This window comes from Oryx dammah, unplaced genomic scaffold (assembly GCF_014754425.2).
Source record: "Oryx dammah isolate SB20612 unplaced genomic scaffold, SCBI_Odam_1.1 HiC_scaffold_4, whole genome shotgun sequence".
In the NCBI taxonomy this organism is placed as follows: Eukaryota; Metazoa; Chordata; class Mammalia; order Artiodactyla; family Bovidae; genus Oryx; species Oryx dammah.
In genome coordinates, this window is record NW_024070188.1 from 2,880,885 (window position 1) to 2,906,779 (window position 25,895).

General features: G+C 41.9%; 1 protein-coding gene across 4 annotated transcripts in view; it reads left to right on the plus strand.

Annotated features, from left to right (window-relative positions):
• MYO6 (myosin VI) overlaps positions 1–25,895 on the plus strand; it is a 159,803-nt gene that overhangs the window by 40,103 nt on the left and 93,805 nt on the right. For all 4 annotated transcript variants that reach the window (XR_005720875.1, XM_040239051.1, XM_040239052.1 and 1 more), the window contains exons 2-3: positions 17,935–18,076; positions 24,065–24,134. Coding sequence is in view for 3 of the 4 variants with exons in the window: in XM_040239051.1 (XP_040094985.1) it covers positions 17,960–18,076; positions 24,065–24,134 (187 nt within the window). In the remaining variant the exon portion in view is untranslated. The remainder of the gene's footprint in view (positions 1–17,934; positions 18,077–24,064; positions 24,135–25,895) is intronic.

Here is a 25,895-nt window from a genome sequence, read left to right on the forward strand (position 1 = left end):
TGGAATGAAGAGGGGAGGGATGCATGACAGAAAGGAGGAGAAAGGGAGCGGACTTGGAGGAGCAGCATCAGGTTATAGAACTTTCAGAGAGAGAACAATAAGGCTTTCTAAAGAAGTAGTACAGGAGGATTTGTCACTTCTGTGTGACTTGTGACCCCAGCGTGAACGTCCTCTCCTGAGTGTATAGCTCAGTGAATCCAAGTACCCCACACCTAACGCATCCTTGGGGAGTTTCAGTCTGTGAAGCTTGCAGTTCCGAGGGGATAAGAAAAGGAATATTACGTGATGGGGAATCTGAAAGGCAGAACAGTCGTTGGATGCTAATTGTTACACCTTTGAAATCCTGAAAAGACTTTCATCCTAGAATTCAGTGTGTGTGTGTGTGTGTGTGTGTGTGTTCAGTCTATCACTGATATGAAGGTGGACGTGAACGGGCTCCAGTGTGTACCCAGGAGGGAAGGGCACCTCTGTGATGCTGGGTTGCAGGTCCAGAGAGCAGCTGGCTGGGAGGGGAGAGGGGAGAGAGGAGGACAGGGCCCTGGGGTTGGTTATATAAGCCTTCTAAAATAGTATATTTGGTTTAAATACTCTGTTCTTTTAAAATCAGTTTAATTTTTAAAAAGTTAATATAAAGTGAACCATCATGAAGTGCTGCTATCAGTATTATATAGGACTCATGGGAAGATTGTAATTCATGCAACTTGAAGTGAACAGCTTAAACTGACGGAAAGGAAGACCAAAATTAGGGTGAGAAGAAATTCATGAAGAGTACTCAGTGATTCTAGCGAATTCTATTCCAGGACAGTAATTCTTGTGAATTGAGACTAAATTGTAGCTGAGTTGAATTTTAATTGTTGAATAATTACTGTGTAATTTTATGCCCACGAGATGCATGTGATTATAAAAATAGTAACTGAGGACAAGAACTACTCTGATTTAAAGTCTTTGGACTCAGTTGACCTTAACAACTAGGAACTTTACAAATAAAGTTGATACTGTAAAAACTCAAGATTGAATTTTGGTGTAGGTGGAAAGCAGCAGCTTTAAAGGAAACCATTCATAGCTATGTTGGAGTAAAGGCAAAATGCCCAAAGTGCGATGGAGGAGAGAGTTTTCGCCGTGAGAGCTGATTAAAAAACAAAACAGCTCACTTACTTTTCACTCTGTTTAGGGAAACTGAAGCCCTTTAACCCTGGAAGTAGCATTTCTTTGAGATGTCATGTTTTATGAGCCGGGAAGATGTACGAATGTTTGGATTGTGTAGTCACTGTTTTACAGTTTTAGAATGATTAATTGATTTTGTCTGTGAAAAGTTAATTGTTTAACCCTTTAAGTGCTTTGACAAAAACATTGTAATTTCATAAAACACTTTGTATGAGGGATCATAGCAGTGTATAAATTGTGTTTGTCTCAAGTCTTGCTCAGAAAAGCATTGTAGTTTCATAAAACACTTTGTATGAGGGATTATAGCAGTGTATAAATAATGTTTGTCTCAAGTCTTGCTCAGAAAAATAAAAAAATCTAAGTAGATTTTTCCACTCAAGGAAATCCCAATTACAGTGTTTGATTTATTTTGCTACTTATACTTTTTAATAAAAATCTACCTTAAAATTCTTAATTTTCACCTAAACTTTGCCGACTGGTAAATCTTTGTGTTTTTATCCATGTTTTGAGAATTTATTGTGTTACCCTGTTTCCTTACCTTACTTTTCCACCACATTTGTGGGAATTGCTAGGTTGGATGGCCAGCAATGAATATATCTGACTGGAGGGTGTATACAGTCCAACAGATTGTAACAGTCAGTGTTCTTTTAACTTTGCCTGAAACGTCCATCAGTTACTAAACCTGTTCTGTCTTTTTGTCTGTTCATGCATTCACTAATTATTTATTGCTGTCTGGTTTCCATCCAGTTTTGTCATTCTATCTGACACTGCTTCAATTGGGATTTTTTTTTTTCTTCTCATCGTATTGGTTTCTTAAGTACAGGCTCTTCTACCAGAACACAGTGATCTTTCTCATGCAGATCTAATCAGATGGCTCTCCATTGCCTGTCGAATACAGAATTAAGAGTTAAGGCCCGTTATACTTTGGCATGGATCTGTCTTGCCAGCTTTTTTTCTTTTTTCTCTTCAGTACCCTCCAGTTTCAGTTCTGCAGTTCTGAATTTTTCCTTTTTCTTTCATTTGTCTGGAATGCCCCTCCCTGATTCTCTACTTGTTGAAATCCTTGGACTTTTGAAACCCAGCTGAAATCACTCTCTCTGTCTAAAGTTACACCCCCGCGTTGACTTCAGTCAGGTGGCGAGAGTCGTCCTGTCTTAATGCTCACATATGAGACTGTCTTACTTTGCTCTCTGGTCTCTTATTTGTGTAAAACAGCAGGGCCAGGGAAGGACGCAGGTGTTTGTAGGCGGCAGAGGAACAAGGATGATAGATCCAGAAGCAACGTGATCATTGTGAATGTCATCAGTGTTTGAAATTTTCAAATTAATGTTTTAAAAAATGTATAAGCCCTAGGAGTTTATAAGGCAGGCAAATGTAGACTTGTTTATAAAGCAGAAAAATACTTCCTTTGGTTTTTTTCCCCCCTTCCTAATTTACTTACTAACAAGTAAGGTTTGTGTAGGTTGGGGTTTGAGTCTTCACTTCAAGGAGTTAAGATAGCCACTGTGTCTTGATTTTTCGTCTGTTTGGATGCCTGAGTTAGTGTGCTTAGGTGGAGAAAGGTGAGGAAAGAGAAGATGGTGTAGGCTAATTTTACCCACATTATAACTCTGGGGGAGCGTTGCAGTACTGGTTTTCTGACCTCCTCCCTCCTCAGCCCTGCATTTGGGCATCTGGGATATTGTCACCTTAGTTATTCTCCCCTGTCCCTGCTGTGAAATAATTGGTACGAATTCTTTAAGTGGCATTCAGAGATAACTTTGTAAGTTTTTGGAGTCTTTAGGATGTGTTATGTTTGGTCCATAATTGTTTGATGTTATCTGCTGAAAAAATTGTATTTTGTAGGAAGGCATGTTTCTAAAATACTTACACAGCCTCATCATTCTATGACTACTTCAAATGGTTATTATTTAATATAAGTATGAAAAGTGAAGGTGTTCGTTGCTTAGTTGTGTCTGACTCTTTGTGACCCCATGGACTGTAGCCCACCAGGCTCCTCTGTCCATAGAGTTCTCCAGGCAAGAATACCGGAGTGAGTTGCCATGCCCTTCGCCAGGGGATCTTCCCGACCCAGGGATCCAGCCCAGGTCTCTTGCATTGCAGGCAGATTCTTTACCATTTGAGCTGCCTGGGAAGCCACAAGATAAGTATAGTTATGCCAAATGTAAAAGTGAGAAGGAATGCAGTTAGCTGAATCACTCGATATTCTCCATACGAGTTATTTTGGAATGGATTTGTCAGAGATTTAACATTTTAGTGCTGTAATGGTTGCGTGTCCTGTTAGTGGTTGGTAGTCGAGAAAGAAGAATGACTCTTGTAGTCCATAAATATGTGTCAGTTTGTCCTTCCAAACCTGGTGCAGTTCCTGTTAGAAGATATTATTGAACCGTGTATTGTTGACTCAGGCTCCCACCCCATAATCCTAGGACATTTGGTTGACGTCTGATTTTGTGGAAACGATTTATTGTTTCTCTTACACTTGCTTGTTTGTTTGTTTTTTTTTTAAACTCTAGTGTCTGAGATATATTTACTTTGTGACTTTAATTAAAAGTTAAAACAGAATCTCTGCTCTGTTGAAACCTCCTTTGTCTGCGCCTTTGTGGCTGTTGAGAGTGTTCTTCCGGAGTCCCAGCTCTGTTGGCAGTGAGTCCCACTGCATCAGAGGACGCTTCACGGGCCCACCTCCTGCGCAGCACGGCTGCCTGGGTCGCAGTGACATTCACCACCTTCTCCTGGGACTCTTGTTTGCTCTGTATTGGAGTCACAGGAGACATGTGACGTCAGCCCTTATCTTTAACCCAAGAAAACAGAGAATTGGTGGGAGGCTGAACAAATATGAATGGGTTAACATACCATTCAGAAACACCCACCATGAGGTGTGCTCCCTAACGCATCAGCAGCTGGACCTGGGAGCTGCTGAGAAAGTACTGAAGTTCCCATCTCAAGGGCCCTCAGGTCCACGTGGATCTCCTTAGTCTGTTTTCAGTATTCCAGAAAGCCTGATACTTGCTCTGGTGGGGCTGGAGTAGGCACCCTGCAGTGTCAGCTTTCTCAGTTTTTGATTTTGAATCTCACTGCAATGACCCTAGCTATTTTATAGTTGGTGAGACTATAGAATTAATTTGTCAGTTTAACAGATACCTATCTTGTGCCAAGCATTGTTCTGAGCATCTCGATTTATAGCAGTGAATAAAGCCCCTGGATTGAAGAAGCCGATATTCTAAATAACCAAAACATATAATTAGTATGTCAGATGGTGAGTACTATATGAATAACAAAGTCGAGGGGAGTGTTAAGGGGTGCTGGTTTCGGTGGATGGGTGGGGTTTCTCTTTTAGTGAGATGATGAAGGAAGCCTCCCTTTGAAGGTGACAGTGAAGCAAAGTCCTGAAGAAGTTCGGAGAAAGCAGTGTCGTTCACGCAGAGGGGTTGCACTGGTAAAGACCAGAGGCCTGAAATAAACACGTGCCTAGTGGCTCAGCTGGTAAAGAATCTGCCTGCAGTGCAGGAGACCCGAGTTTGATCCCTGGGTTGGAAAGATCCCTTGGAGAAGGGAGTGGCAACCCACTCCAGTATTCTTGCCTGGAGAATCCCATGGACAGAGGAGCCTGGTGGGCTACAGTCCATGGGATTGCGAAAGAGTCGGACACGGCTGAGTAACACTAATAGTGTGTTCAAGAACAGCACAGAGCGGGAGTGAAGTAGTAGGTGGGGGAGCGTCAAAGGGGCGGGGTGAGAGAGGGCTTTTGTGAAGGGTCCTCTGGGCCCCTGGGGAGAGTTAGGTGTTCCGTGAGTGGTGGGAGGCGTTTGGAGAGAGTGGAGCAGAGATGGACACTGGCCTGAGTTATAAAAGGATCCAACTGACGGCAGGGCCAGCCCTGATCCGTGTGGGCGAAGGAGAGAGAAGGTGAGCCCAGTCAGATGCCGCGGCGGCAGTCTTAGCAAGAGGCCGTGTGGACTCGGGCTGGGGCGGGGCCCGTTGCACTGGTGAGACCCTTCCAGGTTCTGGATAGAACTCGAAGTTGGAGCCAAGAGGTTTTGCTGAAGAACTAGACAGAGAATGGAGAGAAAGAGGAGAGCTGAGGAGGACTTCAAGGTTTGTGGCTCATACACGAGTGAGGGTGACATTGCCATGCGATGAGAAGACCAAGAGAGGAATGCATCAAAGGGGAGGTCGGAGGCCACTTCAGGCTAGAAGGTGCACGTGCTGCCCTTTCCCAAAGAGTGATGCTGAGCACCGAAGCATGGATGCTTTTGAACTGTGGTGTTGGAGAAGACTCTTGAGTCCCTTGGACTGCAAGGAGATCCAATCAGTCCATCCTAAAGGAGATCAGTCCTGGGTGTTCATTGGAAGGACTGATGTTGAAGCTGAAACTCCAATACTTCGGCCACCTGATGTGAAGAGCTGACTCATTTGAGAAGACTCTGATGCTGGGAAAGATTGAGGGCAGGAGGAGAAGGGGACAACAGAGGATGAGATGGTTGGATGGCATCACCAACTCAACAGACATGGATTTGGGTGGACTCCACGAGTTGGTGATGGACGGGAGGCCTGGTGTGCTGCAGTTCATGGGGTTGCAAAGAGTCAGACACGACTGAGCGACTGAACTGAACTGAACCAATGATGCGAAGCAGGCTGTGGGTGTTGGCTGCCTGGAGTGAGGGGAGAGGAGTCAGCTGAGGTGGAAACTTGGGCGTTATCAGCATGTCGGGGGTTAATGCATGAAGCCTTAGGACTAGGTGAAATAAGACTTGATGAGGGATGCGAGTAGATAGAGAAAAGGCCCAAGGATTGATTCTCCAAGAGTTTCCGACCTTGAGGAGATAAGGAGAATCCAGCCAGAGAAGTTGAGGCAATCCAGGGAGCCAACCAGACGAGCTCAGGACCCTGAGAGCTGTGAGGAGCTGCTTCAGGGGCAAGGCCTAAGCTCTCAGGTGGAGCTGCTGACTTGAGTATGAAGACTGAGCCCTGGTCACGTGCCTTAGCAGTTTGGCAGGCTCTCTAGTGACCCTTCAGCGTAGGGATGAAGCCTGCTAAGGCAGGGGCTCCAGAGGGGAGGAAAAGAGTGGAAATGGAGGCAGTGAGTGTGGACAGTGAATTGGAGGGTAGTCAGTTGTGATGAGGGGGAGATGGGTGGGAAGCAGAGATAGCAGTTCTGTGTTTGTGTGGCCCGAGGGGGTAGGATCTGGTGGATAAATAGAGGAGCTGGTCTTAGGTCTGAGGAAGACTCATTCAGCCTCAGTAATAGACTAGAAAGCAGAATATATGGGCACAGATACAAGATGGTAAGTCGATGCGGTGATGAAAACTCGAGGAATGTTTGATTATTTTAAAAAGGGAGAACTGAATTTTTACAGATATTTTGGTAGATACTGTCTTCAAAGCATATTGTGAAGTAGGGTTGGAAGTAGTTGCAGTCAGTTAGAATATCTGAACATTCTTATTGCATTATTTTTACTGATGTAGCAGTTCAGAAAGAATAATATAGAAATATAACTGAATCAATAAAATGAAAAATTCCAGTGAAAAACTCCAGTCCTTTACATTATCCCTCGGACTCTCTGTTAGTCATTTGAATGCGGTACTAACTGGCAGACAGAATTAACTCCACGTATCATCACGTTTTAGTGAAGGGCAGGAAAACCTGGCGTGCTGCAGTTCATGGGGTCTAAAGGAGTCGGACACGACCTAGTGGCTGGACAGTAGGAACAGCAGCAGGCATCGTGTCTGTCTGTCAGCACAGAGCACCCAGGCCGAAAAAGAGTTGCGGTTTGTACTTCCCTGTAGTCTGCCCATTGAAGGATTTAAATCCGAGTTAAGACTTTACAAATAAGAAATAATAAACATTTTAATGTTCATGAAAGAAGTAGTAAGAAGGTTTTCATAAAGCCTTTTCGTGCATATCTTTTAACTTTCATTTGTTTCTTATGCCATTAAAAAACAGATCAGGACAGCACAGTATTATCCAGCTAGGTGTTTTTTCAGGTCTAGTGACTAATAGACACCACCACGTGCCCAACAGCCCTGACGAGGCAAAGCTGTGCAGCGCGGTGACTATGTATTTGGACGTAGTTGCACAGGATTCGACCCTCCACACCCGTTTCTCGGTTGTCTCTATCTGGCTAACTTGCCCAAGCTTCCGAGCCTCACTTTCAGAACAGGGACAGTAGCTGCCTCCCAGAGCTGTAAAAGTGGACTGAGATAACGTGTGGGAGTGATTCAGTGTGGCGTCTGTGCGTGAAGGTCTGTGAGACGTTGTGATTCTGCAGTTTCCTTTGACAGGCTGAATGAGCTCCATCCCAGCTGTGAGAAGAAAGTCAGTGTGTCTTCAGTCCCTGTTCTGTGTGATATCTGTGTGCATGCATGCACACACACAACCCTATTTAGGTTGCAATTAAACAAACAAGCACTGGGACTTCCTGGTGGGCCAGTGGGTCACACTCCATATTCCCAATGCAGGAGGCCCAGGATCAATTCCTGCTTAGGGAGCTAGACCCCATATGCCACAGCTGTGACCTGGAGCAGCGAAAAGAAAAACAACCCAACAAATTCTTGGTCCTATGAATTACCTGAGAAATTCACCAAGTATCCTGGATTATGTTGGCTCACTTAGGGGAGGGTGATAGGAATGAGAGTGAAGCAACACCTTCTCCCCTTCCTTTTTAATTTTTGTGTTTCTCTGAGTTTATTCTTCCTGATTCGTTTGTTTGTTTAATGAGTTCCTGTCTCAGGAGAACGGTGGCCTGAATTGGATTGGTCTTGCAGCCACCTCTTAAAACAACTCTACTGTTCATAAGTGAAAATATTCAACTCCTGTTTTGGGACATTTTTGTTGTCGTCGTTCACTCGCTAAGTGGTGTCAGACTCTTTGTGAACCCATGGACTGCAGCACACCAGCCCTCCCTGTGCATCATCAACTCCTGGTACTTGCTCAAACTCATATCCATCGAGTCAGTGATGCCATCCAAGCATGCCATCCTCTGTTGCTCCCTTCTTCTCTTGTCATCTGTCTTTTCTAGCTTCAGGGACTTTTCCAATGAGTTGGCTCTTCGCCTCAGGTGGCCAAAGTGTTAGAGCTTCAACATCAGTCCTTCCAGTGAGTATTCAGGGTTGATTTCCTGGAGAGCTCAAATGCCAGAGATGTCACAGATGTATTTAAAGGTCTAAAGGATGTTCAGACTTGTTCTCATCTTGATGAATGATATTGTACAGTCTAGACTGTGGATTTGCTCACACAGAAACTTTTACTTCCTGACAAATCTGAGTCACAGGGAACAAGGGCCTGCAATTAGCTGCAGAATGTTTTACTTTGAGCAGAGTGGGGCCATTTTACGTAGGTAGGGTGACCCTAGAGAAAAGGCATTTCTTTAGCTTGAAGACCAACGTGGCTTCTTGAAATATGATTGTCCTTTTCATTAGCCACTTATTGGGAGGCTAACATTTCCTGTTGGTGGAGAAAGTGAGAAAGTCTTCAGTCTTTCACAGACTCCACTTTTGAAAGACCAACAAACTTTCCAGAAGTAGCTTTTAAGTCTAGCACTAATTATCCAGCAGTCAGGATGTAATCATTGGACAATAAATAAAATCCTATTATTAGTCTCAGGGTATGGGAAATTTAAATCACCTGGCATAATGAAAATCTTGCTGTTCTCTCTTGATATTTTAACATCTGTGAAAGAAAATTTGAGCTTCTGAAATAAACTGGGATGTTTAGTCTCTGAAGAATATAGAACTTTCAGTTCAGTTCAGTTCAGTTGCTCAGTCGTGTCTGATTCTTTGCGACCCCATGAATCACAGCACGCCAGGCCTCCCTGTCCATCACCAACTCCGGGAGTTCACTCAGACTCGCGTCCATTGAGTCAGTGATGCCATCCAGCCATCTCATCCTCTGTCGTCCCCTTCTCCTCCTACCCCCAATCCCTCCCAGCATCAGAGTCTTTTCCAATGAGTCAGCTCTTCGCATGAGGTGGCCAAAGTACTGGAGGTTCAGCTTTAGCATCATTGCTTCCAAAGAAATCCCAGGGCTGATCTCCTTCAGAATGGACTGGTTGGATATCCTTGCAGTCCAAGGGACTCTTAAGAGTCTTCTCCAACACCACAGTTCAAAAGCATCAATTCTTCAGCGCTCAGCTTTCTTCACAGTCCAACTCTCACGTCCATACATGACCAGTGGAAAAACCAAAGCCTCGACTAGACAGACCTTTGTTGGCAAAGTAATGTCTCCGCTTTTCAATATGCTATCTAGGTTGGTCATAACTTTTCTTCCAAGGAGTAAGCGTCTTTTAATTTCATGGCTGCAATCACCATCTGCTGTGATTTTGGAGCGCAAAAAATAAAGTCTGACACTGTTTCCCCATCTGTTTCCCATGAAGTGATGGGACCAGATGCCATGATCTTCGTTTTCTGAATGTTGAGCTTTAGGCCAACTTTTTCACTCTCCACTTTCATCAAGAGGCTTTTTAGTTCCTCCTCACTTTCTGCCATAAGGGTGGTGTCATCTGCATATCTGAGGTTATTGATATTTCTCCCGGCAATCTTGATTCCAGCTTGTGCTTCTTCCAGTCCAGCGTTTCTCATGATATACTCTGCATATAAGTTAGAGAAGCAGAGTAACGTACTCCTTGATGTACTCCTTTTCCTATTTGGAACCATTCTGTTGTTCCATGTCCAGTTCTAACTGTTGCTTCTTGACCAGCATATAGGTTTCTCAAGAGGCAGGTCAGGTGGTCTGGTATTCCCATCTCTTTCAGAATTTTCCACAGTTTCTTGTGATCCACACAGTCAAAGGCTTTGGCATAGTCAATACAGCAGAAATAGATGTTTTTCTGGAACTCTCTTGCTTTTTCCATGATCCAGCGGATGTTGGCAATTTGATCTCTGGTTCCTCTGCCTTTTCTAAAACCCGCTTGAACATCTGGAAGTTCACAGTTCACGTATTGCTGAAGCCTGGCTTGGAGAATTTTGAGCATTACTTTACTAGCATGTGAGATGAGTGCAATTGTGCGGTAGTTTGAGCATTCTTTGGCATTGCCTTTCTTTGGGATTGGAATGAAAACAGACCTTTTCCAGTCCTGCAGCCACTGCTGAGTTTTCCAAATTTGCTGGCATATTGAGTGCAGCACTTTCACAGCATCATCTTCCAGGATTTGAAATAGCTCAATTGGAATTCCATCACCTCCACTAGCTCTGTTCGTAGTGATGCTTTCTAAGGCCCACTTGACTTCACATTCCAGGATGTCTGGCTCTAGGTGAGTGATCATACCATCATGATCATCTGGGTCGTTAAGATCTTTTTTGTACAGTTCTTCTGTGTATTCTTGCCACCTCTTCTTAATATCTTCTGCTTCTTTTAGGTCCATACCATTTCTGTCCTTTATCGAGCACATCTTTGCATGAAATGGTCTCTTGGTATCTCTAATTTTCTTGAACTTTCTTTAGAATGAGCTAAATTGTGACCAGCTTATCTTAATATAGGTTGTTTACATGTATTATTTGAATGATGTCTAAATTAAAATCAGTTTTGTGATAGTAATTTATGTAGAAGTTTATTTCTTAAATGTAGTTACAATTCTTTTCTGAAAATCTATAAGAACGTTACATAACCAATTCTCATAATTCAGATTATATTTATTTGGAGAAATTGCCTGATTGTATTGGTTTTCAAATAACCTTATAAGATATCTTAAATATTTAAGATATTAAATATAACTACATGATAACCTTATTAATAAAATATTTGCCTTTATATTTTTACTCTTTTGTTTGTTAGCTAGTTAATTTTAGCTTTACCGGTTAAGCTAAAGTTAACCTTGGTGTTCTGAGGCTACCTCTAAGAATCAAGGGGTAATGGACTTAGCTTTAGACACCAGTGGGTGCATTGGGCTTTCTGAGGTTGTATTTGGAAGTATTGTATCACCTTTGTAAAAACCATCCCTCATTAGGACTGTGGCTGTGATCGCCTGGACCTAGCGCTGCTAAGATCAGGAGCAGTGTCATGGCTGGCCTGGCTGCTCCTTAGACTAAGAGCTGTCTTAGAGTAAAAAACATTAGAACTCTGTATTTTCTTATCAGTATATAAGCCTAAAACAGTAGCTGGCACTTGGTAGGTACTCAGTAAGTATGCACTGAAAAAATGAATGAGTGAGTACCAGAGTTACTTCTTCATTGAGATAGTCAACTTTTAGATCTTGAGATGTTTTCTTATTTTACTTCTTTGTCAAGAGTTTGTATTTAATGGTGGTTATTTTCTGCCCATTGTTAATGAATGTTTATTGCTGATAAAACCAAGATATTCATGATAAATTTTAATACGAATGTTTAGTGATTCATAATATAGTATTACAGCAATTAAATAATTTCCACGCTTTATAAATAGCTTAACAAGATTAACAGGGAAATGTTTTCTAGGAAGGCTTTTAGAAGATAAGTTAGTGACAGAAGGGAAACCTGCCGAAATGTTTTTGAGAAATTGCTCTACAGATAAGTTCTTAAGGAATTGAAATGAAATACTCAATGAAAGGTTGTGCTCAAAACACAAAGCGCACCCGCCACGGCCAGCAGTTCCCTGGTGCCCAGGTTTCTCAGTGTCTGGACACCAGGGAAGCTAATCGCCTTGAGGATACACTGATACACGCGAGAGAAGTTGCCAGTTTAAAGCTGGTGTGCCAAAGGTGCACGCAATATTCCTTTGATCAACAGGGCTGGGGCCTGGCCAGATGAAAGAGTAGTCTTTTTAAAAAGCAAATTTGATACATCTATGCAGCTCCCTTACCCCCAGCTAGAATTTAAGATCCTGGAGGGCAGGGATATTTGCCAGTTTGGTTTACTGCTGTGTTCCAAGTGATTGTTTTACTGTTGAAAGGGTTTCATGAAGCCAGACCATGTCTTTTTCTTTTTGCTTGTTTTTGGCCTGTCATTATACCCTTAGCTCTTAGCAGTATGTGGTATATAGTAGGTGATCAAATAAGTAATAACTTGCAGAATGAATGACTGTGGGAGACAGTCTGTAAGGCCTCTTCTCACCCTGTTTAATGCTTCTTCCTTTTTGGTATCTTAAACCCGCTCTTTCAGCTCAATTCTAAATTAACTTCTGCTGGTGCTCAGTTCCTGATGCCCTTGCTACTTGAAACAAGGCGTTGTCATATATCACAGTTACAGAATGTTAAGAGGGCGCTCTTTGAAGGCGATGGTGGCATGGCAGGCAGTGGCCCGTGTGTGGTGGTTTGGGTCTACGCGTTCTGCTTGGTGTGCATGCTCGCTATTGGGGTCATCACTGGAGTTGCAGAAAAAAAAAAGAATATGGGTGTGAATGTATTTGTCACCCTAGTCTCCAGTGTATTTGCTCGCTAAGGAGTCTCTTGGTGATACACTTTTTACTTTTCAACAAAGCCTAAATGAAAAGTTAGGAACGTCCCTCTCAGCGGCTACAGATTACTGTCTGTAGGTTTTTTCTGTTGATTACTGAACTGCTTACTTATAAAAAGCTGCCATCGGGTGAGTACTAAAAATGAGGCAATTTTCAGTTGATGATAGTATGCTATAGAGCATTCCCTCTCTTCCTGAATAACTTAAAGAATTTCAAGAGTTTTAAATTTGCTTAGCCAACCCCAGTGCTTCTTATCATTTTTTCCCTTCGTATTTTTGTGTATATGTAGTCAGCTTTTTTTTTTTTTTTCTGTAGTCAGCTTTAATGTGTTTCTGGTTTCTGGTACAGTAGCGCTGGTTTAAGTGCTCTTCCTATGCAGGCATTCTTAACATGTACGAGTGTTGATTGCATTGGTGTTCTAAATGATTTTCTGGGGCCAAATAGTAGTATGTCTAAAAGAAAAAAAATTTTTTTTTCATGGAATGAATAAGTTAAACTTCATTCATGAGAGATAATTTATGTCATAAATAATGAGGATTCCAGAAATAATTAAATAAAGTTATTTTAAAAGAGGTTTTGCTCTAGTGAAAACTTTGCCCATGATGGGCTTCCGTGGTGTTTCAGTTGGTAGAGAGTCTGCCTGCAGTGCCTGAGACCCAGGGTTCGATCCCCAGGTCAGGAAGACCCCCTGGAGAAGGAAATGGAAACCCACTCTAGTACTCTTCTGGGGAATTCCATGGACAGAGGAGTGGCATAGGCTGTAGTCCATGGAATCACAAAGAGTAAAGAGTCAGAAACGACTGTGCAGCTAACTTTCACTTTTTTACTTTGCCCTTGATATAAAATAATATTTAATTTAATAGAAGGGGGAGTGTCTAGCACCCCTCCAGATACAAGTTGCAGCATTGACACAGAGTAAGATACGTTCAGATCAGAATCTGGGCCAGACTGGCTTGGTTCAGAGGCCGTGGGTGTGTTTGATAACGGTGTTCAAAGTAGCTCTTCTGCAGTCACACGCTCCAGTCTGAATTGGTAACTTGCCTAAGTGTTCTAGGTTTGGAAATCATTTTCCCTTAGAACTTTAATGACATTGCTTTATTAATTTCCTGCTTTCAGTGCTGCTGAAGCCATTTCGATTCATCATCCTTTGGGTATGACTCAGGTTTTTTCCTCCTTTTTCCTCTCATCTCTCTGGAAATGTTCAACATCTCTTTATTTCTAGTGTTCTGAAATTTGACTGTTTTTTTTTTTTTTTTTTTGAATGTTTTCAGTTACTATGTTGAGAATTTAATGGGTATTTTGGTTAGACTCTGGAAAATCAGGGCTTTCAGTTCTGGTGAGTTTTCTTTGCATATTTCAAAGCTTTCTCCCCTCTTTATTTTGAAGGATGCAGGATATCTGCTTTTCCTGGTATTTTGATGCTGAAATCTTTGTCTCATTTTTTGTTTTTTTCCTTTTATTTTTCTTTTTTGCCCCCACTTTCTCTTTTTCTCCCCCTCTTGGATTTCTGAAGAAAAAAAATTGCCTCAATTTTATTTTTTTTACCTCCTAATAAGCATTTTGTTTCTGCTATTATGTTCTTAAAGAAAAATTATCTTGACACTTGTTAAGATGACAAATACAGCTTTATTTAGGACCATAAGAGTGTGTTAGGTTGCTTGTGCTGGCATAATAAAATACCATAGACTGGGTTGCTTAGACAACAAACATTTATTTTCTCACACTTAGAGGGCCAGAAGTCTGAGGTCAGGTGTCAGCATGGTTGGAGTCTGGTGAGGACTCTCTCTGGGTTTCAGATAGCTATGTTTCTGCTGGATGCTCACAGGGCCTTTCCCTACATATGTACACTGAGGTGGAGAGACGGCTCTCTTGTCTTTTTTTGTAAGGCTGCCAATCCTGTTGGCGCTTCCCTGATGACTCAGATGGCAAAGAATCTGCCTACAGTGCAGAGACCTGGGTTCCGTCCTGGGATTGGGAAGATCCCCTTGAGAAGGAAATGGCAACCCACTCCATTATTCTTGCCTGGAGAATTTCAGGGACAGAGGAGCCTGGCAGCTGCAGTCCATGGCGTCGCAAAAAGTTGGGACACTACTGAGCGACTAACACTCCCCACGCCACCAGTCCTGTTGGATTTGGATGATGCCATGTAGCCAGGATTACCTCCTGAAGGCCCTGTCTCCAAACAGCCACAGGGGGATTACGGCTGCAACATATAAATATTCAGAAGAATACAATGCAGTCCACAGCAGACACACACATTCAGTCTATAATAAGGGGTTTACAGTAGGGAGAGAGACTGGGTTCCACTTGGATACAGCAAAGACAGCTGGGAACTTGGAGCCAGTGAGCAGGGGTCAGGGGATGCAAAAATCTAAGTGGAAACCGCACAGGTAGGGGGCTAAACTGAACTAAAGGGGCTCTTGTTGAAGGCAACATAAGGATTTATATATCAGAGGGATGAGGAACTTGATAAGATATCAAGGGTGAGGGAATTTCCCTAAACAGGCTTAGCAGCATTCTTGCTAAACTGGCCTCTGTAGGCTTAACAAGGACCGGACAGACTCGGAAGGCCCAGCTGAGGCCTCAGCAGGAAGAAGGCTCAGAGGCCCGGTGAAGTTTGGTCAAGAAGAGAAGTTTTGGGTTGCACACCCTTCATTGTTCCTGGTGTTTCTCTTTCCAGAGACCCTCTGTCAGCTTCCGGAGTGGCTAAGACGGTAAAGAATCTGACTGTAATGTGGGAGACTGGGTTCAATCCCTGAGTCCGGAAGAGCCCCTGGAGGAGGGCATGGCAACCCCCTCCAGTATTCTTGCCTGGAGAGTTCCATGGACAGAGGAGCCTGGCGGGCTACAGTCCATGAGGTCACAAAGAGTCGGACATGCCTGGAGAAGAACCTCTAGGTTTCTCTTGGGACAAAGATGGGAGAGAGGAGGGGTTTGCCCAGTGTATGGAGCGTGTGGCCGGCATTAGGAAGTCTCTCTGAGAGCTTCTGTGTAGTCTCCCTTATGTTAAAGCTCTTTTCACCCTTGCTCCTAGAATACTGTAGTTTTAAGTCTCTTGAGCATCAGTGGTATAATTTGGGCTGTCTTTCATCTTTCTTCCTCCCAGATCTGAGGTTTGCCTCTCGGGTGTGCTGAGTCAGCTGTCCTCCAGCCACTCACTTCCCAGCTTCCGGAATGTTGTCGCTGTTGTCTCCTGGGTTCTCCCCGCCTTGTGGACTGATGCCTTTTTAAAGAATCTTTTTGCAGTAGATTTAGCGGTTTGATGAAGGAACAACAGTAGATGTATGCATTTGAGTCTCCCCTAAGTCTGTTGTCTTAACTGAGAAGCTGCCGCAAATGGTTCAAAATGGGAAAACAGTTTGAATTGTTCCAGGAAATTTGCTGTTCTATTTTGAACTGTGCGGGTTTTGCTTTACTGTGATTTTCCCCCAGATATTTAATGATTCCTAAATGATCCCTCTTAACTGTCCTGTAGTTTCTCTTTGTATGTAGAACTTAACAAGACCATTTTTCTTGAAATTTATTGGTGGCTTCAAAAAAGCCTGTGGGGAAATGTAAGGGAAGAAGATAGTGTTGATAGCAACAGTTGGGTGCCATTAGAATGGGGATCTCAACCTTATGTCACTTAATCCTCGTAGCAATTCTGTAAAGTAAGTGATATTATCACGTATGGGTAAGGATGAAGATAATGATCAGAGAGATTAACTAACTTACTTAAGAGCTAGTCAGACAGTGGTGGAGCTTCATTTCAAACCTAGACTTTAAGAGCTCTCAGTTCCTCCCAGGCTACCAAACTGTGTGAACAATTCTTTCATTCTCTCAGTGTATGTTGAGTTGCTGCTTCGTGCTGGGCCTTGGGGCCACAAGAAGACCGTGCCCTAATGCAGCCAGTATATCATGATCAGACTTAACTTTCAATAGAATTTCTGGTGATCTGTGAGTATTGGCAAGAGTAGGAGTAGGCAACTAAGTTAATTACAGGAGTCCTGGTAAAAGGCATGTTGGTTTCAACCAGGATGGCAGAGGAGCTACAGAGAAGTGGGTGGATTTAAGATACCTATTGGAGATAGAGCCTGTAGGATTAGGGGGTAATAAGGATTTGGAAGGAGCTGAAAGAACGGAGGATGACTCCAGGTTGAACTGAATGTTGCTGGTGCCTTTACTGACATAAGGAATGTAGTGGAACAGAGTAATAACACAGTACTAATAACAGTGTTGCATCTGTTAGCTATCTCCATAAGGAGGTGTCCAGTATGCAGGCAGATACTGGGTATTCAGTAGTGTTACAGACTGGAGGAGTAAATTTGGGCATCACTTACACATAACTGTTGTTGTTTAGCGGCTAAGTCGTGTCTGACTCTTTTGTGACCCCATGGACTGTAGCCCACCAGGCTCCCCCATCTATGGGATTTCCCAGGCAAGAATACTGGAGTGGATTGCCATTTTCTTCTCCAGGGGATTTTCCTGACGGGATCACACTCATGTCTCCTGCATTGGCAGGCAGATTCTTTACCACTAAGGCACCAGGGAAGCCCATCACTTACATACAGATTCTGTTTAAAGCCCTGGAACTGGATATGATTATTTAAAGAAGGTGTGTAGATATAGGTGTGGTCATCCAGATCTGAAGCAGTGTTGCTCATTCACTTCTATGGAGAATCCTCAGTTTAATTCTTAATGTGAATTGCACTTAAATATGATCACATTTGGAGAAGGAAATGGCAATCCACTCCAGTATTCTTGCCTGGAAAATCCCATGGACAGAGAAGCCTGGTGGGCTACAGTCCATGGGGTCACAAGAGTCGGACATGACTTAGCGACTAAACCACCACCACCATGATCACATTGACTGCTTTTTGGACAGCAGATCCCATCATGTCACCATGGCCTGGAAGACATTAACCAGCAAGCACTTTGCCGACTTGCCAACAGTCAGCAGCTTTTCGACTGAACCGTGTACCAGACATCCTTATCCTTCATGAAGGGCTGATGACGAATCCAGGGGGGACATCGCAGATTTGAGAATGCCACACGGAAGGAGAGTGTGGGCACAAGCATCTTTAGGTGTCTTTAAGTAAGGAGGTGCTAGTGTAACTGAGAGTGGGCAGGAGGTAAACACTGTGACCGTTGCTCTCTGTTTTCTCGTGCTCACAGTGTAGTGAGTTCTCTGCAGTCGCCACTGAAGGAAGGCGGTGGCAGAGTAGGTGTTCCCCTTGGGTGGAGCAGCCTCTGCTGGGTCCTTCTGTGCAGTTGGTAAAGGGTGGGGTGAGGATTACCTGTGCGGGGGTACTCGTGTCTTTCTGTGAATTGTGATGTACGTGTTAGCTGAAAGAAAGATTGTTATTAAAAAAAAAAAAAAAAAAAAACTCCGAAGTGATTCGTGTTACTTTGTTCCTTTGAAACAGGAGGTCGTGGGAGCTCCCTTCGAAAATGGAGGACGGAAGGCCCGTGTGGGCCCCGCACCCCACAGAGGGGTTTCAGCTGGGCAACATCGTGGATATTGGCCCCGACAGCTTAACTATCGAGCCCCTGGGCCAGAAAGGCAAGGTAAGAAGTTTCTCAGAACGATTTCAAAATCTCACTTCTTAGGTATCTCCCTTTTTAATGAAGTAGGTGGGTTTTTTTTTTTTTAAATTTTAGCTTAGATAAAGGGAAGCAGTTTTCTGGGGAGTGAGTCATAGTTTTCTACCTAGTCATTTGATTGAATTAGAGGTATAGACCCCCAGGGGGAAAATGATATCCCTTCCTAAAATCAGATAATTTAGTGAGCCTGTAAGTAACATATTCTTAAGAAGAAATAGCTACATAATAAAATATAAACAGTACCATTTTTATTCCTGATGCCATATAACTGAAGTTATGAATATATATCTGTGATATATGCAACCTGTTACCAAGTAAAAATATGAAAAGTGAATGATATGAAATTTTGCTGTTTGCTTTAGCTTTTGAATAATTTAAAAAATCATTTTAAATTGATATATAGTTGGTTTACAATGTGTTAATGTCTGCTGTACAGTGAAATGATTAAGTGATACATATATATACATTCTTTTTTACATTCTTTCCCATTATGGTTTATCATAGGATATTGAACCTTGTTGTTTATCCATTCTGTAATTATTTTTTAAAAACTTTATTTAGTTAATTTACTGTGTGATTAGAATAAAAATATTTCTATTAAGGAAAGATACTGTACTTAAGTCTTAAACATAACCATCTATTATTGTTTTTTGTTGTAATGGCATTTTTAAACCCTAAAAGCATATTTCTGCTTTGTACACATGGTATCTGTCTCCTTTTAGGCTTAGACACAGACTAGACCGCATAACAAAATGAAAGTCTGGCAGAAAAGTGACCTGGAGTCTTCATTTTTCATGGAGACTGTAGGGCCTGTTTTGTGGGAGAGCTTCACTCTTCTTAGTTTAATAAATATTCCTGTTAAGTAGGACTTCTAACTTAAATTTGTTGATATCATTTCTGTTTACTTTAGACTCTGCCAGTGTTCATGAATAATTTATATTCTACTGGTACGTGGTTAACTAATGCCATATGACTGCCATCCTTCTGGGAACCTTAGAAAAACAAGGTAGATCTCTCATGAGGTCTGTTCACAGAGAAAACTATTCTGTTACTGTAAACAACCCAGGAACCTAAATGCATAATATATAATGTGCCATGTTAGAGGAGGCCAATTAAAGATACCCTCAGGAAAGAAAAGACAGAGTGTTTCTAGTTTTTCCTTTTATTAACAACTACCTATTTGTACTTAACAATGCAGTACATGTTCTAAAAAAGAAAGAATTTTTAAAAATAAGCTCAATTATTTGTATATATTTGAAGTTGTAGGGGAAGAAAAATTTTCCTCTACCCTTTTGGATCTCCTGGCCTGAAAATTAAATTGACATAAGACAGATTCACAGTAGGAACACATACAACTTCTATCACATTTTTTACATGAACGTAGCAGCCTTCACAAGAGAATGAAGAATTGAAGAAGTAACCAGACCAGGAGGCTATAATGTCTTTTAGACAAACAAACAATTCTTTGAGAAGAATTGATAAGGCAGGGGCTTTTGGGCTAAGGGTGGTGAATTGTGGAGAAGTGGCAGGGAGGGCCGGGGTTAGTCTGACAAGACAGGGTTTTTCTGCACAGATTTCTGTTGGCCTCCATTCCCTCCCCTGGTGATAAGCATGTCTCTTTCCCCCTGGTAGAGGGAGGGACCTTTCAAGTGGGAGTTTTATCTCTTGCTTTCAGGAATAAAGAGGGTCAGAGTGCACTTGTTACAGCTGCTGTTTCTCGAGTGCTTTTAACTCAAGATAATCAGTATGCCAAAGTAGTATATTTGGGGGGAAGTGACAGAAATGTAGTGAGCCTTTCTTTGTCCTTCAGAGTCTTTTTTTTTTTTAACATATTTTGTTAGTGCAGTAAATCAAAACCACAAAATGAAATGAAAAGTACAGTTCCTAGTTATATTCTGTTATATTAATATGTATTCTGTTGTATCGACAAGTATTCAGTTCAAGGATGGAAGAAACTTGCTTTATGGGTATATGCTTTTTTGTATTTTAAATATTTTATGTGCTTTCTGCTGTGCCTTGTTAGTATCAATCAAGTACAGACATAGAATCAATTCAAACACTTAAAATTTAAATTGTGAAGTCATAAAAACCTTATGGATTATAGATTATTTATAACTAACATTGAAGTTTCTTTTCACCAGATTTTTTTGAAAGTGAACAAATTCTCAGTGATTTCTTTTAATTTCCCTCTCCCTACTTCCTGGTCAGAGTCTTAATAAATTATAAAGTGTCATGACAACCATGTGGTTAAAAATATCTGTAAGAGAAGCAGCCTCTTGTGTGGATGATTCGTGGAGTAATGATCCTCAGCATTTGAAAATTAAGAAAGTACAGAAAGCAATGGACAAGTTAAACAGATCTGTTTGCTGATACAGTGGAAGCGTGGAAGAGGTGGTTAGCTCTCATGGGGAGCATGTTTTAGATGATAGCATTGCCTTTTAAAGTTTTTCAGTTGTGGCACATAGGAAGAAATAGGTTTTAAATCGCATTAGGTAGCTGTATTATTCATGTGTGTGTGTATGTGTACTGATAACAAATAGATATTTCATGTCAACAACACACATGTGTATGTATTCAGATGAAACATCTTTCTCATGTGTGATGCATTCTGATATTTTCTGATATCTTTTATTCTGTTAAAAATGCCGTCTTGAACCTCTCAGTTGACTTCATGTTCCATATTTGCAGTTGGCTAGCCTTCAGACTAAAGCCCTGAGCACACGGCATTTAAGGGTACCTTTCCTTTTCCCAGTCTGCATTGCTAGTCTTGTATTTGTCGGCCAGCAGTCTCCCTCTCACACTCTTGCCGTACCCTGGGTCTTGTGTGTCTTTCTCTTCCTCTTGCAAACCTTCCCCCTCGGTCCTCAGGGGTCCGGGTAGTGCTGTGTGTCTCTGCTCACAGTACTCCTTTTGCCTGGAATGCCGCTCTCCAGAGCCCTGCGCTCGGCAAACACTAATCCATCTCTCAGGACTGACTGAAGTCCCCTCCTTTCTCGGGTTTTCCCACCGATGCTCTGTCTCTTCCTCCTCCTCCCATGCAGTCAAGTTCACTGTCGATGACCCTTTGCTTTGAGGAGCGGTGCACATTCGTACCCTCCGTAACACTTTACCGGGGCTTGGTTTACATCTCCCCCTCCTCCTCGACTGGAATCTTCTCAAGACGGGGCGGCTTCCTTTGTCCATGTCTCTGTGGAGCTGGATGCACTGTGTTTGCTGGCTGGTAGGTGTTTACTGCAGTCTCTTGAGAGGAGAAAAAGCGTCCTCCCTCTAAGAGAAAACAACTGCCTTAATGAAACAAATTTCCTCTTTCTCACTGAGTAGTGGTAAAGGGGGAAGAAGGTAGAGGCTGGTGGTCATTTGGGTGATGGAACAAAGGTGGAGAGAAACTAGCTTTAAGGGCTCACTACAGGCTGGATCATCGAAAAAGCAAGAGAGCTCCAGAAAAACATCTATTTCTGCCTTATTGACTATGCCAAAGCCTTTGACTGTGTGGATCACAGTAAACTGAAAAAGTCTGAAAGAGATGGGAATACCAGACCACCTGACCTGCCTCTTAAGAAACCTGTATGCAGGTCAGGAAGCAACAAGTTAGAACTGGACATGGAACAAAAGACTAGTTCCAAACAGGAAAAGGAGTACAGTCAAGGCTGTATATTGTCACCCTGCTTATCTAACTTATATTCAGAATACATCATGAGAAATACTGGACTGGAAGAAGCACAAGCTGGAATCAAGATTGCTGGTAGAAATATCAATAACCTCAGATATGCAGATGACACCATCCTTATGGCAGAAAGTGAAGAGGAACTAAAAAGCCTCTTGATGAAAGTGAAGAGGAGAGTGAAAAAGTTGGTTTAAAGTTCAACATTCAGAAAACAAAGATTATGGCATCCAGTCCCATTACTTCATGGGAAATAGATGGGGAAACAGAGGAAACAGTGTCAGAGTTTATTTTTGGGGGCTCCAAAATCACTGCAGATGGTGATTGCAGCCATGAAATTAAAAGATGCTTACTCCTTGGAAGGAAAGTTATGACCAACCTGCTAAGTCACTTGAGTCGTGTCCGACTCTGTGTGACCCCATAGACGGCAGCCCACCAGGCTCCTCCGTCCCTGGGATTCTCCAGGCAAGAACACTGGAATGGGTTGCCACTTCTTCTCCAACCTAGATAGCATATTAAAAAGCAGAGACATTACTTTGCCAACAAAGGTCCGTCTAGTCAACGCTATGGTTTTTCCTGTGGTCATGTATGGATGTGAGAGTTGGACTGTGAAGAAAGCCGAGTGCTGAAGAATTGATGTTGGAGAAGACTCTTGAGAGTCCCTTGGACTGCACGGAGGTCCAACCAGTCCATTCTAAAGGAGATAAGTCCTGGGTGTTCATTGCAAGGAATGATGCTAAAGCTGAAACTCCAATACTTGGGTCACCTCATGCGAAGAGTTGACTCATTGGAAAAGACCCTGATGCTGGGAGGGATTGGGCGCAGGAAGAGAAGGGGACGACAGAGGATGAGATGGCTGGATGGCATTACCGACTCGATGGAAGGGAGTTTGAGTGAACTCCGGGAGTTGGTGATGGACAGGGAGGCCTGGCGTGCTGCAATTCATGGGGTTGCAGAGTCGGACATGACTGAGCGACTGAACTGAACTGAACTGAACTGAACAGGCCTTTTCAGCTCTGAGCTTCCCCTTCCCACTGCATGAATGCTTTTTCCTACATCCCTTTTTCTGACCTCTTAGAGGCTCCAAACAGAATAGAGCCAACCCCTGGAGTCTGGGGAGGCCTTAGCCTCGTGGCTGAGGCTGTGAAAGTGGCACATAGCCCTGTGACATCAGGAGGTATTTCCGAATGTGTTTTTCCTGTAGAAACATTGTTATAAATTGTGGATTGTTTTATAGCACCATTAATATACTTAATGTACATTGTAGATTAGTTCTCTACTTGTGATTTATCCTTTAAACCTTCCCTCACATATAATGTTAAGAACATGTGTAGTTGGTTCCGAATAATTAACTTCTAGAGTCTTCAGGGCATAACAGTTTTCTGATTTGGATATGACTTTGAATGGTGGTAGTACAGCAGCCTGGGTTTTAAGTTTACTCTGTAAACTGTAGCAGTAGCCTTGTCTGATACTCTTGTATATATAGTCATATATAGAATTTAAACATATTATTCTAAAATCATTGAGCAGCTTTTCCTTAGAGATTTATTTGATATGGATGGTTCAGAACTTTAGCCATAAGAGTAATTGTAGTTGTTTGAGAAATAGAAATGTATAAGCAACTATTGGAATGGCATGGAGAAAATTTAATTCTCTTTAGATGTAATTTGAGATCATTCTTTCTTACAAGATACTATCTTAATTCTAAAGAGTTTCTGCCATAGCATTTAAGTGATACAGTAAACCCAAACTTATTCATAGATAACTGTAATTTTATGTACCTAATAGTTTTCGATACTGTGTATTTTTGACACATTCCTGTATAGGACTTTGTCTCTAATGTATTTTACTCAGACAGTAGCATTAATTAAATTATAGTCTGTTAGTGTATTTGATTGATTGGCTGTTACTTTTTCCTTTTTTAAAACAAAATTGCAGTATATATACACATTAAAATTTACATTTTTTGAGAAGTTATTAAAAAACATGCCTATGTAATATACTATGCAGTATGCTAGTATGACATATTTCTTGTTTTGTGCCACTCTTGGTGTTAGAGCACAGGATTTTTTAAATTGATTTCTATCACTGATTCCATGTTCATAGTAATAATGGATAATATATTTGACTGAAGTTATCCTTCTTTTGTGTTAATGACTTGTTGGATCTGGTATTACATCTTAATGAAGAGCATATTATTGCCATTATTTCAATGTATGCAGACAGTTAAGCTCCTTTGTCTTTACCATTTATAAGCTTCTGGTTTAATAAGCTCTTGTTTTGGTTTTTAGACATTTTTGGCTCTCATAAATCAAGTGTTCCCTGCAGAAGAGGACAGTAAAAAAGATGTGGAAGATAACTGTAAGTATCAGTTTAAAAAGTAGTTCTCATCATAGAAAAGGAAACCATTCCTTCCAAGAATATATGAGTGATTATATTACAGGGTACACTGTCCTGGTTGAGAAGAAAGGTTTGATGGGAAGGTTTCTGTGAATGGAGGAGCCCCACAGTCATAGATGCGTTGGTCTCTCACACATGGGCTTTGGTGAAGGAAGTCTCTTGAATGCCTTTTTAGTATTATCTCAGTTGTGTAAATACAGGGAATGGGAATAATTTATTTACTCTGAAGCCTGAACTAAAGGTCTCATGGGTTTTTTTTCTTTTGGAAGAGTTATTTTGAACCTCACCTGGAATCAGTTTTTTTTTGGTGTATGTGGTTCAGTAATTTGGAAGTTGAGTCAAAAGCAGCCATTTAATGCCTCTGTTTGAAAGAAAAAAACATTTAAAAATACTGTGCAATAAATACTAATTGAAAAATTGATTTCGGAACAGTATATTAAAGTGCAGCATTAGTTTGACTTATAACTGCCTTGGAATGTTTGGTGGAAAAGCACTATATCCAGAGCAGTAGGCCATGTATATTCTTACATTGTCCAAACGAAGCAGTAATCATGTTTCATTTTTTATGTGGCAAGATTTAAGACCCATGTCCAGTTGTCATGGATTTCTTTAAAAGTATCTGACTTTAAAAACCATTTAAAGAAGAGAGGTAAAGAAAGGAATGTGTTTTGTCCTTGTTGGTTTTTCTAGAGTTCACATTTGAGCAAGCCTGTAGGATTCACATCTATGACGTGGGATACAAGAGTAACTGGGCGTCCAGCGCCCAGATTCTGACTATGCAGTTAGGAAGCTGGGTGCCTGTGGGCAGCTTTTCTCTCTCCTTTGGGCTTCTCTGTCGAATGGGACTAATAATGATTCCCTTTCATCCTTAGAGATGATACATATAAAATGCTTGGCACAGTGCCTGACCTCTTACAGCCTCTCAGTAAATGGTATCTGTTGTTATTAGATGTAAGAGACTGGAGAAAAAAAATGTGGAGCTCCCCTCCATTCCAAAATTGCTAGAGAATTTGTCTGATGGGATAATATTTTTCTAATTAGCAGTCAGAACCACAGCAACAGAAAGGAATGAGATTCTTCTGTATGTAAAATGAGAGAGAAAATTCTTCTCTGTTTTAACTTGCTAGGGTATTCAGAATTGGTAGCAGTTCTTTTCATGTATCAAGAAGTGTTTTCTGGCATTCTGTGGGAAGCACCATGAAGAAAGGAGAAAGTAGTCCTAGTGGGAGTGGGGTAGTGAGAATGGGGAGGTGTTATTTGAGGGATCGTCTTTGAGCTGACCGTAAAGGACAGGTGGATTTTTGACATAGAGATGCAGAGGCATGATATTTGAGTTTGATAAATGGTTTAGTCTGCCTGCAAGTTAGACCATATTAAAGAGAGTTATGGAAAATTGTGTGAAAAGGTCAGTTGAGTGCCGGTTTACTAAGGGCCTTGAATACTGGACTTGAATATGGACTTTGGTAGTTGATGGAGACCCACTGATGATTTTTGAGGAAGAAAGAGATTTAGTCAGGGGTCTAGTGTAGTTATAAACTTCCCTAGTGCCTTAGTCAGTAAAGATTCCGCCTGCAGTGCGGGAGATGTAGGAGACCCTGGTTTGAGCCCTGGGTTGCCAAGATCCCCTGGAGAAGGAAGTCACAACCCACTCCAGGACTCTGGCCTGGAAAATTCCGTGGACAGAGGAGCCTGGGAGACTACAGTCCATGCAGTCGCAGAGTT